Here is a 14701-nt window from a genome sequence, read left to right as displayed (position 1 = left end):
TAACTTAGCTCTTGATTTGTTTCACCAGTGCCCACCCAGCACCCCAGGAGCATTCTTACCTAAACTCTTGGCTACGTCCAAGTCCTGCTGCATGTATCCAGTGCTTTTCTCCGTGTTCCCCAGGGACCAGTAGGCGCTGCTGAGTGCAGAGAACACCGACCCCCGCAGCTTCAGGCTGCAAGTGCCAATCTTCAGGGCAGCCTCCAGCACCACCACAGAGGCCCCGTGGTGGCCTGCAGTCAGGAGCTCCTGGCCAATCACAGACACCACAACAAAAGGGCTCTTGTCCAGCTTCATCTTCTGCAGTTGTTGGTAGGTGGGCTCCAGGGACTCTGAAGCGCAAAACCGAAGACAGAGGTACTCAGCAAACCAAGATATTTGCATCAGGAATCACCTTCACAAGTCATCTTGATTTTTTTGTCAACAAATGACACATGACTTAAGGGCCAGACAGCCCAAATTCAGTGAAGATTTATTAAGGGAGCTTGGGGCTCAAAGGTACCATCTAAGATCTGGCACATCAAGACAGATCACCTGGCAAGCTGCTCTTTGCCTTGCAGAAAGCACTTCAGGAAGGCAGCATAAAAATAGAGCTTAGAGCAGCCTCAGCATAGAGCAGTCTCATCCTGAGCTCTGAAGTCTGGCCTAATGGCAGAAGGAATACAGAAGATATCTGTGGAATTTTTTAGGAAACTGGAAATGGGCCAACTGCAGTGTCTGAGAGCATTGCAGTTTTTGCTCTTTCAGTACAAACCTTCAGATGAATGTCTGCAAAGTCTGTGCCTGTCCAGATACCCAAGCACATGATGTGTGCTAAGAGAGGTGACCAAAACTGCAGAAAGAAGCTGCTCCTCCTGCAGGAGACAGTGCTCCTGTGGCATGATAGCACTGGACCTGCCCAACTGCTTCAATCTGTCTAACTGCAGCAGGGAGCACAGTTGATACACAGCTGCAGGGCAGTTAGCCAGAGATCATCCTGCCAAATTTGGGGATGCTCCCACAGAATACCATGTAGCCTGCATTCTAAGCAGCAGCCTTAGTACCTTTGGGTAGCAAATCAAATAGCATTCACCAGGTAACTGCTGTATAGGCCAGAAACTTCCCAATGAATTAATTTTGGCGGATGGAGAAAAACACTGTAAAAAAGCAAATACCAACAAGGATATTTTTTCATTTCAGTGCTCCTTGGCTCCTAAGCCCTGTGGCCCCCAGCACCATCTGCTGAGGAGGACAATTGCCATGTTCCCTCCTGACTAACAGCATTAGGGCATTGCAGCACAAAGCCTGCAAGAGACACAGAGCTAGGAGGAGACAACCCCCTTCCTCTAGAGAAAAAAATCTTGGAAACGGGGACACGATGAAAGAGAAAAACACTGCACAGCTCATATGGCTTCAAGGTCTCTGTGACTGCAAACACTGCTTGAACAGAAGCAAATTAGCAGAGCAGCCTTTTTGCCTTCTGGAATGCTGTGTTTTCAGAGACAGCAGTACCACAGAAAAGCTGCTGATGTGCTCTTCTGGGGCAAACACTGGCCTGGGGCATTTCAGATGTGCTGCTCCCAACCTAAACATTGTGGGAAGTTGCTCCAGTAACAACACAGACAGTGCCACAGCAGCACACACCTCTGCCTGCACTGACACTGGAGAAGGGAAAAATGAACAAGGACTCCATGGGAACTGCTGTACAAACCCAGTTTGATTCATCTCCAGTGCCCCTCAAGCTGGCTATCACCATCTTAACCAGAAAGATAGTTTTTGTTCCTCCTGTAACTTCAGGCTCCATTCTTGGCATCCTCCTGACTCGGCAGAGAAGCCAAATCTTGAAATCTTTCCCTTCAGGCCTCCAGGTTCTGCTGTGCTCCCATTCTGGGACTCCCAGCTCTGGCTAGCTCAGCAGCAGGTGAGACCCTGAGAACCCCCATGTGCTTACCTCTCATGGGAGACTTCATGGCGGCCTCGACCATGCCCACCAGGAGCTGCAGGCTCTTGGGATCCTGCGCCAGCCCCGAGGCAAAGGCGGCCAGAGCGTCCGCATGGCGTCCCAGGTACTGCAGGGCCACGCCCTGACGGAAGTATGCCTGCAAAAACAGAGGGAAAGCAATGCCCATCACAAACAGGAACAAATAACACAGCTCCTGCAGGGACAGAGGCAAAGCAATGCCCATCACAAACAGGAACAAATAACACAGCTCCTGCAGGGACAGAGGCAAAGCAATGCCCATCACAAACAGGAACAAATAACACAGCTCCTGCAGGGACAGAGGCAAAGCAATGCCCATCACAAACAGGAACAATAACACAGCTCCTGACAATGCCCATCACTGAGCCATCACAAACAGGAACAATAACACAGCTCCTGACCTCGTGCTGGTGGACAACAGGCCACACCATGGCACCTCTGGTCATGAGGTTACAATCACTGCCACCAACACTGCAGTCCGGTCTGTGAACCCCACCAGCATGGACCCCTTCATTGTGATCACCTTCTGAGCTTTAGCAAGGCCTCTGAACTGTTTTGGGAACCAGGGTTGGTTACTTCTAGTAAGGCAAAGCTTTCCCCTTGCATTTGGCCCAATACTAGTTCTTAACTACTTATAACCAGTACCTTTTCTCAAGACCCTCCTGTCCAGTCTCGGCTCACACAGCCCAGAAGCAACTCACTTCCTCTCTCATCAGCTCTTGCCAATGAGCCCAATATCAACATCCAGCACTAGCAGGGCCCAAAATGTACTGAGAGCTCAAGCTGCAATGAAACAAAACAAAGATGCAGACAGGAGCTGAGCCTTCTTTCTCCACTGTCCAGCACTGCCCCACTTGCTAAGTGCACTATATATACAACCCACACACACATACACATGTGTACATTGTTCTATACAAGCTTCTTAGACTAAAGCAAGACACTCATAATTCTGAAACCGTTTACAAGACCATTTTTCTTCATTTCTTCATTTTCCAGAAAACCATTTATGGGAACCTGCAATACCTTCAAAGTAACTTGTATCTCCTATCACTATGTATCTCAATTTCTGCATCAGCAACATCAATATGCAGCTGCAATGCCTTCCCATACAGAGCTCCCAAATCTGCACAAATTGGCATACCAGGAACCTACACACAAAGCAGGAACTTCAGACACACACTCTGCTCACATAATGAGCACAGGCAAAGCCCTGGCCCAAAGGGTATCCAGAGCTGCCTTGGGGACACTGGGGAAAAAGACCACAGAAACCACAATCCAGTATTTACAAAGTATTCAGGTATTTGTAGCACACACATCTGGACACTGTGTTATAAAAAGGTCTTGAATCTTTAAGCACCTTTGATGCCTGTTACTCAGGTTTTACCTTCATGCCCAGCTAATATGTTTCTAATGCAAATTTTGCTGCATTTTGAGTTCGTTCAAACCTATTTCAATAGCAAAAATAAAGATGATAAAGCATTATTTGTATTATTTAAAAGTGCTTTAAGAACCAATACTGCTCCTTGAGATTGGCTCTCTTGGCTAGGACCTCCATCACTCTCTCTCTTGGTCCATAATAGCACAGAGATCTGCACTCAAGATACATTAGGTATACATCTGGGAAGTCTTTTTACTTAAACAGGAGAAATCTTTAATTAATTTTTGAACTCGTTAGAGCATTCAGGCACTTTTGGACTCTAATCCAGGAAGGTAGAGATTAAGGAAAATCAGAAATGATGTGAGAAATTTAGAGACATGAATATTTAATCTCTTTTCCATTAGTAAGTCTTGATTGTAGAACCCCTTTTAATGAATTCAATGAAAGCAAAATGCTTTTCATTAACCTTTAGTATAAATGTGTTCTTATTGAACCAAACAAGTCACTGTACTGGAAACCCAATTCATTGTTAACTAGATTACAAGCATGAAGCTTTAAATCAAAGAAAATACAAAGAGCTAACAACACACAGCAGCCACCAAGCACAAGTCCTCCCAGCAGAGTGTGAACTGTCACCTAAATCATGCTGTACACTATTAAGTCTTGTTTTTGCAGAATTACCATCTAATTGCTTTCTTTACTGCCTGATGAGAGAGGGAGTTGGACACAGCACGATTCTGACTGGGACCTCTGCAGCCCACAAGGCTGCTTGGTCAGGACAGCTGTGCCTGCCCGGTTCAGCTCTGCAGAAGGACACACAGCCACCAGCACTGAGCTCCATGTGGGCATCTTCAGCACCTTGTGCTTCACTGGCACATCCTGAATGCTGACAAATGAGAAACCCCCATCTGTCACCATGATATTTTCTGAAAAATCCTCTTGGCCCAGGATTTTCTCCTGGGAAGCTGAGAAGCCTCAGAGAGGAATGAAAACAATAATTATCTGATTGCTGCTCCTGTGTTTGCTGCTTTGGAATGTGGCTTAGACATTGTTTACCAACAGGTGAATGTTTGATTGGTTCCATGTGAATTGTTTTAATTTAATGATCAATCATGGTCCAGCTGTGTCGAGGCTCTGAGGAGTCACTGGTTTTTATTATTCATTCTTGTGAAGCTTTCTGATGTATCCTTTCTCTTTCTTAGCATAGTTTCAGTATAGCATGAATGGAATGGAATGGAATGGAATGGAATGGAATGAGAATAGAATAGAATAGAATAGAATAGAATAGAATAGAATAGAATAATAAATCAGCCTTCTGAGAACTTGGAGTCAAATTCTCATCTCTCACCTCGTCCTGGGGACCTCACAAACATCACACCCATCCCCTGAACCCTGCACATGGAGGGGACACACAGGCTCCAGGTGACAGGAGGAGACAAGACCCACAAACATCCAGTTCAGTTCCGCACATTCTGAACATCCTTTATGGAAAGGGCTTTTATCCGCTCCCCACATCTATTCCTGGAAGTGCCCCTGGAAACTGCTTAATTTGAATACAAACACAACATTCAAAGCCCAAAAGAGAACCCTATTAATCATAGCAGAAAGTACAATTTTGGCCTATTTTTCTCCTGCAAAAAACCCTTCCTTCCTTCCTCTTCCAGTTTCCAGCATACACGAGAATGCTTTCTGCACATTGTGTTCCCCATGGACCTTTAACTAAATAAATAAAAAGCATTCACATCACCTATTTCCTCCCCAAGAGGCACTCACAAGTTAGTTTAGCATTGGAATGAAGACACTGTAGCAAGGGGAAAAGTCTGCAAAAAGGAAATGGTGAGAATCACCCTTTGGAAGAGGAGAGGAAAAGGGAAGGCAGGGAGCCAGCAGCTGCAGCTGAAGGAATGAGCCAAGGAGCAGCTCCTGGTCCCGACACAGACAGAGCCTTCCCCTGCTGAGAGAGCTTTAAATTTTAAATCACATTATGTGAAGATACTACAGTGCTCACTCTACAGTAACAGTTACATTAATTTTCCAGTGATCCCAAATAAGAAAAAACTATCAATTCCTTTTAAGAAGATTAAAGCAAGGAGAGAGACAATGTTTCACTAAATACAAGACAGAAACAGCAGGTGTTTTCTAACCTGGCTCTCTGCATTCTCATTGTCTCAATACAGACAGCTGGAACCATCCCTTTCATTTTTGCAGTCTCTGCACCACACTTTCCAGGAACAAGGCACTGTGCAAGAAGAAAGCCTCATTCTCAGCTGGAATTTGGCACCAGATGCATCTCCCTCAATGGGAATTATTTTCTCCTGTCCTTGTTTTAGCAGGATGGACACAGCTGTGCTGTCCCCACCCCCAGAGTCCCAGCATGTCAGGGATTCCCAGCACCTGCACCCACCCCTCCAGCCCGAGCTCTGCCCAGCACACCCAGTGCCTGCAGAACAGGGAGAAGAGCAGCTCTTGCCAGCGGGAGCCCTTTGGGAAGGGAAGAGGATTAAAGAGTCCACAGCAGTTCTACAAAGCAGCCAATCTCATCAAGTCCCTGATTCTACGTTGGAGAGGCTGTTAAGTGAGCATTCCCACACATCTCTGAGAATCAAACACCACTGCAGGCTCTCACAGCCAGGTGGGCTCAGCCTTCTGCACAAGAGGCTGAGCTTCTGCCCAGTTACCAATTTCAAACAGCCAAGGGAAGGAGGGAGGACAAGGAATAGATAGCACTTCTTATCCATAACACCTTTGAAAGCACTGTTGATATTCTGGAAGCAAAAATAAGTTCCTCTAATTAATTAACTGGCAAAATATATTTGGCACTTGAGACTTCTGAGCCATGCAAAACACAGATGCTGCTCACACTGCTGGCCTCAGGACAGAACCCAGCCAGGTGAAGTGGCAAAGCTCCCAGCACAGCACCCAAAGGAGAATAAGTCTTCCTTCCCCATTCAGGCTTTCCCACCCATTTTTGCACATTTGCCTCATGTTTTTCAGAACATTCCATGTTTTCATGGCTGGAATTAAGTTTTTTACTGCTTTTCCTACCCTCAATATAATTTTACCAAACTTGTATGAGCACAAGAAGAGCACAGGGCAGTTCTGGGGGCCAGGCCACAGCGCAGTCAGCATCTGCCTGGGCAGGCACAGCCCCTCTCTGAAATTCTAAGCACAAGTCCTAGGTTTTCTGCCCAATTTATTGACCCACGTAGTTTCTGTACACACCAGTATTTTCCACTTGTGTTTATTATAGCCCATTTAATGTAAAAGGAGAATTTCTGTCTGTCCTACTAGGAGTTGCCACTGGACTGATGGCTGCAGTGTCCAGGGAGCACAAATAAACATGTTTATTAGCTTTTTTGATCCTCATCATTTGAGATCCCATCTAGGTAACTGTCTAGATCCTGAATACTGGATTTCCCTGTGCAATCTGAAACAGGATTAGAATGCAAATGTCATTACTGAACGGCCAATATCAAGAAGGGAGCTGAAATTTTTATTAAATCTTCTGACATCAATATGCAAGAACTGTTTCAGGCAACAGTAACTGGTTTATAATTAATACAAAATATACAATGAAGATAAAAATACAGTACAAAGACTGTACAAAAATACATTATTTACACAGCATGTAAATAATGAATAGGATCTTTAAGTTCCCCAAGATTTTGCTAAATAAAACTAAGTCAAGGTCCTGCCCGCAAGGAATGCAGCAACAGATTCTACATTTGGGATCTCCCTCCCTGCTCAGGAGCTCCTGTGCCTCCCCCCTTTCTGCAGGAATCCCACTGCCACCACAGGCCACCCTGCCCTGCCAGGCTGATCTGGTCCCTCTGCCACCAAACCTCACCCCACAGGCTCACAGACATGGCACAATGCTGGCCAACTTTAATTGGATAACTGAGACAGAGGAACAAAACTGGAACAGCATCAGAAGAATTGCAGCAGAAAATTCCTGTCAAACAAACATGGAAAACGTGAAAAAAAAGCACCTTGGTCTTAGACAAAGGCTGCCATTGTACACAGGGGAGGAAACTCCAACCACCCTCGTGCTGCTGTCAGCTTCAGATCCTGGACAGTCAGCCATGGGGGCAGGAAAGGCAAACACACAGAAAATGCTTCTTCCATAATGCTCCCTTGGTTTGCCAGACCAGGAGAAGATGCCAAAAACAGCAGGAATAATCTCTGATGCATTCAATGCCTGTTCTCAGTCTGCAGAACACCCCTTGTGCAGTCAGAGGTGCCCCTCAGGGCTGCCCATGCCAGCTGTGCCCAGGGCTGAGCAGAGCTTGCGAGGGACCAGCAGAAGGGAAGGGATGTGTGAACAGCTGCCACAGCTTCTCAGGGCCAAGCACCAGGTTGGATCCATCCTCTCCCCTTGTAACTGTTTTACAGCCAAATTTTAGAGAAAAATACGGACAAATCTCTGCTGTGGGATTTCAGGAATGCGAGGAGAGGGAAGACTGCACTTTAATTCAGAACACATGTAGCACATGCATAAATACTGCTGCTGACCACACCAGCTGAATTCCTGCTTTCCCAAAATTAAGGTTGTACCCCAGGTAACACTTTTCCTTCACAGTCCTACATCTGGCTGACACCTGAACCACAGCTGTCAGCCTGCCCTAGAGAATCAGCACAACAGATTTGTTGTCTCTGTAGTTTTGTTTCTTTATCTTCTACCTGTTTCCAAGATGCCTCTTACAGAACTACACTACTTAGAAATGGGAATTTCCTCTAAGACCCATGGAGAATATAGAGAAAAACAAGATGGGTGTGTGTGCAAAATATCTTGCCTGGTTTTATCCAAAGAGCATTTAATCATTCTTATTAACTGTGCTTCCACTACCTGCTAATGGGATTCTGTGCACAGCTCACTTGCCCACCTGGAATAAATCGAATTTAATCAGTAAATAAAGAGTCAAGCCTTTGTTTACTTAGTTGAAGTAAACAGCCCAGCTTCCTCCAGAGATCTTATCCTTGCTGCTCCTTTCTGACATGCTTCAGGCTTACTCTAGGAACAGCAGCTACATCCTAGAACCTCTCTTCAGAAGACATCCCTCTCCTTCCCTAACAGCAGGTGCCAGCAGTCAATCTTCCTGTTTTTATCAGCTACAACTCTTAACCACCACTTAACAGCAAGAACCAGCCATGAGTGGAGGGAGGAAAGTGCTCTGGAGGAGTAACAACCAACCTGTCAGTGCCCAAGTACAGCACAAGGAAAACAGAACCAGCCTCTTCTGCCTGAGGCCAACAGGCACAGCACTGCAGCATCTGCTACAGATCCTCCACAAGGAGGACAGGGACAGTTTGGCACAATTTTTGGCTAAACAGCTTCTTTTAGAAATGGCAGAAGAAAGGATGGGCCACCTTTCATCCTGCTCAGAAGTAACACTGGTCTTTGTAAGATATTATTAGATATTTAACAAATACATAGTTATACAAAACTTAAACTAAATGGATTAGCTGACACCCATAGGTGGCTTCTCAGGGAAGCTTGGGGCATAGGTAGGGCTGGTTTGAACACTGTTATTACCTGGTGCTTAGTTTACTTTCAGCACTGTACTACGGACCCCAATACTGGGCCCTCTTGGCTTCACTCTCCATCTGTAAAATCCCTGTGTCTTGCACTTCCCAATTATCCTACCTCCTCCTGGTCTTAGCTGTTGTTTGATTGCTGTGAATCTGAAAAGCATTTAGGGTTGTTTTGGAAGCACTTTTGTCTGCACTGAGACAAGATACAGCAGAGGTCATTTAACAACCCTTTAACAACTTTGGTGAAGGTAATTCACCCAAATGACTCAAAACCTCTGTAACTGCTGGAAGTCAGATAAAGTTTGATCAGCAAATGGTGATTCGTGTCTCACAAGAATGAGTGAAGTGTAATGTTTTAAACTAGCATTTCAGGATTTTAACACAGTTCTTCCAACACAGCAGACAGACTACACAAGAGCAACACTCTGCATGCAACCAAACATTCAAAGAGAAGTGAAATACACCCTGAGAGCCACCAGAATTACACTGGGCTTTGTGGAAAACAAGCCCCAAAACTACTTCCTTACCACACATCTCCATGGGTCCATGTTCAAGACTGTCCTGATCTTAAGCTACATCTTTTCTTACTGGTGAAGTAGAAAAAAAAATCTGAGCAGTACAATCCCCAGAAGACAACAGTAAGATGAAATTCACAGCAGTTAGAGCACAGGATAGCAGTGTCTGCAGGTGGGGGCTGCAGAGTACCTGCAGTGGGGAGTTGTTCCATATTCCCTGGAGGAGCAGCTGATGCTCAGCAGGGCTGTGACAGAGAAGCCCAGCACACACCTACTGCAGACATCTCCTGCCTCTTGGCTCACCCTGCCAGCTCCGCCTGCCAAGGACAAAGCTGATGACAGGGGAGAGGGGAAAAATCAAATTTGCAAAAGTACTAAACATATAAATCTCTTTGGCCCAAGTGAACGTGGGAAAAATTCTTCAGCAGGGGCGTCCCATTTAGCAAGTTTTGCCAGATCATTACTCTTGTAATGCAAAGGGGAAAAACATCAACACCATGTTTCCCTACAATGATTCGCCTCCTTTATCACAGATCTCTGAAGCACCAAGTAATTTAGTAGTTGCTATGGAAACTGCTAGTTTTATTGAACAGCCCTGAAAGGGTCAAGAGGTACCATCAAACTGGCCAATTGTAAATTATTTCCTTGCTAAACATCTGCTTTATTTTAGTTGCCCTACCACTTCTCTGTTTTGCTGTTAGAACAGTATCTGGATGGACTCCAGAATAGGTGTCATTCTTCAGTGGGGTTGCAAGAGCCAAGTCCAAAAATAGCGATTTTCATTTTCTAATACACTGTAAAATCCTTCAAACAATGGAGCCCTACTGAGGGCAGAACAGCAAAGAACTGGGGACTCTTCCCTCTCACACACACCAGCACCAACTTGAGGCAGTGGTAACCAACACAAAGAGCTGGTTTTCACCACGATCCCTGAGGTTTTCACATGTCTGCTTGCAGCAGCCACAAGATGAACAACCCATCAGACTGATCCACTTGTGCCTTCAGGAAAGGGACAAAACAGCAGTAGAGGATCACCCTGCCCTGCTCAGCAAGCACCCAGCTCTTCTCAGCTTTGCAACCCCAAGAAAATACAGTCTCCCTTGCCAGCAAGGGTCTGTGCTCTAGGAACAGAAAACACTGCATTGCCTGTACTGGACTACCAGAAAACAATGTAATCTACCTTCCTTTATTTATCATACACAAAATGGCACCAGAGGTTCCAAATGCTAGTTAGCAGCTTCTATTCCTACAGGCCAGGAGAACAGCAGGAGTACTGGCTGCATTTCCAACATTGCTATTGAACTCACTGGATTTGTGTCAGTTCCATAAAAGTGCCAAATTTCTTATTATTCCCATTTACTGAATGTGGGTCTATGGAGCAGGCTTCCTCTGTGGAGGACATGAGCAGCTCCCCTGTGCAGAGGCACTTTCTGTCTCTTCAATATCACCTGGAAATTCTTATTCCAACATCTTTAACTTGCCTTTAAAGTTATCTTTAAGTAACCTTTGAGTTATAACTGTACTTAATTCAAATAACTGGAATGGGCAGGAGAGAGCATTTTATTACAGAACATACCTGAATTTAAGAGGCTGCATGCTTTCTAATGACAACCATGCCTAAGTTCTGTGCCCAGGGCAAGCCAGTAAAGGGCAGGCTCTGTTCCCTCCTCACACATTCTCTCCGTTCTTCATCTGGCTGAAATTACTCAAGTGATGACAAAGAAAGCAAAAGCTGTGTCTATGTAGACAAGCTCTGGTCTTTCTCACATATCCTGTGAGCTCCATTACTTGTGTAAGGTCTTGGCTTGGAAGAAAATATTCTAAGTTCTGAGGTATTTGGCATGCCTTGGTATGGTGACTCCAACCTTGATTCAGAGTTTCCATCCCCAGGAATCCCAGGAGAAATGAAGATATTTTTCTGTACATCCACAGGAAAATTTCTCCTTCGTCAGGCAATGAGTTCATAGTATTAATTTCAGTTCTGTTTTCTAAAATTATCCACCACAGACTAAAATTTCCACACAGCAGATACTGGGGCATTGCTCTGTTAGGATACACTCAGCAGAAGGAATTCTCACAAGGCAGGGCTTGCCTCAAGCCTGGACTCCTGAGAAAGTTATCAGGGCTGTACAGAAACTGCAAATCATGCAGAAATAGCTACAGAGAGACCAAAACCAAAGAGAAATGTCTGATGTGTCACAGTTCCTTCCAGCTCATGGGAAATCACTACATCTGGACTCTGATGCAGGCAGGTGCCAGGTGGTAGAAACACAAATATGAGGGGACATGCTAAGCCAAGAGAGATCTTGCACTTCCAGAGGCACAGTTCAGGAATGCTGGAGGAGAAAACCAAGCAGTGCCCTGCTCCAGGACCACAGCCTGCAGAGAGCACAGGGGAGTCCCAGCTCACTGGAGCTGCTCAGCAGCAGAATCTGGTGTGTTAATTCTCTCCTGACTAACAGACACAGCAACTGCCCCTACAAAACCAACAGCTTGATGCTTATGGCACTGAGGATCTGTTCAGCATTCTGCAACACAGCACCCCATGGTAACAGCTCCACTCCAGGAGCCCCTGGGCACAGGCAGAACCTCTAGCATCCGGCAGGCACCACTGGCACAGACCTCCTCAGCTGTGCCCCCGAGGACAAACCCTTCCTTAAGCATTTCCTGCATCCTCCTCTTCCACTGGCCTCTCTTTTGGCACTTCCCAGAGGATCTTCTGACAACCAGGTCATGGCTGTTCAGCTGTGGAATTTGTGCAGGGTAAATGCAGCCACAGTGAAAACTCTGTCCCTAGGGAAGGAGAAAGCTCACAATAATTACAGCTCACTGAGAAACCTCCAGCAATGGGGATGGCTGTAGACTCTTCCCTGTCTGTGAATTGTACAAATTTGAACTTTGGGTGAGAGGTTTAATACAGTAAGCACCAGGCAAGTCTCCCCCACAAGGTACCAAGAGCAAGCAGGAAAACAAAGAGAAGAAAGCACTGCCTGCTGCTTGCCACCGGCCTGCAGCCCTGTCAGAGTGCCAGGAGGAGAACAAGAGGCTTAGTGAATAATTGAAGTTACAGTGATGAAATCTCAGAATGTCAGAGGCATAATACAGTTTTGTAGGTTTCATCATGAAGCCTTGAATTCCCAAATAAGACACACTGAATAATTTATCTCCATGTCAGTACTGGGTCATCAGCTGCTCACTCACAGCACGCTTCAAGACATTTGAATGGGTCTGAACACACTAAAGAACAGGGTCCAGAGGGAAGAGGTGATGAAAACTCAACCCACTCACCCTTCCAAACACTAAGCTCAGATAAAAATGTGCAGAGCCCTCAACCATGCCCAGTGCATGAGGTCCCACAGGTTCTGAACCTGCTTTAGTGCTGCCCAGCACCACCTTGCCCCAGTGCTGCTCCTCAGCACAAGAGACCAGGGAGCTCTCCTGTGCTGGCTTCAGGCTGGCATCTGCCACCCTGTCACCCAGACTCAGGCTCATCCAGCTCAGATCCAGAGGCTCACCTGTCTGTAGCATCTCAAAGCCCCCAGCCGCAGCTCTGTGCCACTAAAAACCACTCTGTGCCACTAAAAACCACTTGCTCAGCAGAGCAGGGGATGAACACTGCACAGCCTTTGCCCAGACATCATTTGGAGCTTGCCAGGTAGCTATGTGCACTCAGATTTTATTGGTTTAGGGCTATTTTTTTTTTTCACATTTTTAGCATTCACTGCTGGGCAGGTACCTGTGCAGCAATACATACCCAGCCTGTTTAATCAATAACTGTATGGCAGCAAGTAAAAATCCCTGCATTTCCAAGTGGAATTCCACAGTTGCCACACCCAACCACCCATGATGGGATCAGAGAGCACAGCTCAATCTGTCTGGGCAATCTGCTTTCCTAGAAATCTGCTTTAGATAATATGAGCACACAGGCAGGTCACACACAACAAAGCTTGTAGGATTTAAATCAATTCTCAACCATCAAAGACTTTCCCACGTACTAATATCCTGAAACAGCCCTCATCAATACTGACTGACCTGGCAGCATGAGTAATTACCTCCTAGTTCATCCTCTAAATGACAGAGGAATCCTTCCCAGCTGAGCTATTCCCCTGAGCACCTCCCTAGGAAGAAGGAGCAGTATTCAGAAGCAGAGCTGCATGCCTGTAGCTTTCCCTGTGGAAAAGGCAAGCAGTCACCAAGGAATTCCCCTTTTCACCTATGCTGACAGGAATTTTGTAATATATTGGATTATTTGAGAGGGAAAAAATTAAATGTAATACAACTACACCTGCACATATTCTTTTGGCTTTCACAATAATAAATTTTTTCTGTGCTTCTTTTAAAAATGTAATTTAAATGAAAGAGTCTAGATTAAATTGCAGTAAATTTCCTGAGGCATTAATTATGTCCATTCATTACTTGTAAGATACAACAAACTTTTCAAAGGCTCTTGGTATCATCACATATACAGTGGGATTTGTGCACTGGTGATTGTAATTAACTGGATACAGAGAGTCAGAAAACACCTGGGTGCTAAAAAGGCAGGGGAAATGTTTCATTAAAAAAAAAAGTGACACAAGAGTCTGGAAAGAACTGGTCATTTAAATGACAACATGCCAGACAAAGGCAAAAGACAAGGAATGAAGAAATCAAATTCACTTAAGTGAGCACGTGTGTGCACTCATGCATATGCAACAGGAAAAAGACAGCCAGCCACAGATCAATCATGCTAACAGACCATATGAACATCAGAAAATGCAGGTCTGAGATAGTCTGTATCCAGTGGGATAGAAAAAGAGACATAAACAAAGGTACAACTGCAACAAATGCCCCAGTGTCACTGTGTCCCTGCACTGTCCTGCAGCAATTTTTTCTGCAGATCAGTTAAGCAGTCTTTCATTCAATGATTGCCTAATTAAGTGAAAAACAAGAACATCATCCTTTAGGTCTTTGTTAACACTTCAGTAAATAATTCCAAGCTTTTCTCTCATTATATGACAATCTTTCAAGGCATCTGTTCTTTCTCATCACACATCTCCAAATATTCTTCCAATCAGGGTGCCACAGGTCAAGGACACCACTGTGCAAGATGACAACCACCACACTGGGTCTAACAAAAGCTCCTGCAGTCACCTATTTGTGACTCAGTACAACTGGAAATGGCAAGAGAGCAGCTTCATCACAGCCCACAGCTTTAAATGGGAGAAAAAGCTCCATTCTTCACTCAACCAGACAATGAATAGGTGAAAGTTAAAAACTTCTCCTGAAAAATGAAACAATTAGGAAGTGCCTTTTTCTGGGAACATGCTGCTTTCACAG

The 14701-nt window shown here is 45.2% G+C and overlaps 1 protein-coding gene across 1 annotated transcript in view; it reads right to left on the bottom strand.

Moving 5' to 3' along the window:
• The window catches only part of TTC28 (tetratricopeptide repeat domain 28), a 78865-nt gene that overhangs the window by 45545 nt on the left and 18619 nt on the right, over positions 1-14701 (bottom strand). Inside the window, exons 2-3 of the mRNA XM_066561968.1 lie at positions 1931-2078; positions 60-332 (exon numbers count right to left, since the gene is read on the bottom strand). Of these exons, the coding sequence (XP_066418065.1) occupies positions 60-332; positions 1931-2078 (421 nt within the window). The remainder of the gene's footprint in view (positions 1-59; positions 333-1930; positions 2079-14701) is intronic.

This window comes from Molothrus aeneus, chromosome 18, assembly GCF_037042795.1.
Source record: "Molothrus aeneus isolate 106 chromosome 18, BPBGC_Maene_1.0, whole genome shotgun sequence".
In the NCBI taxonomy this organism is placed as follows: Eukaryota; Metazoa; Chordata; class Aves; order Passeriformes; family Icteridae; genus Molothrus; species Molothrus aeneus.
Note: the sequence above shows the minus strand (reverse complement) of the source record. Positions and strands in the feature narration are given on the sequence as shown.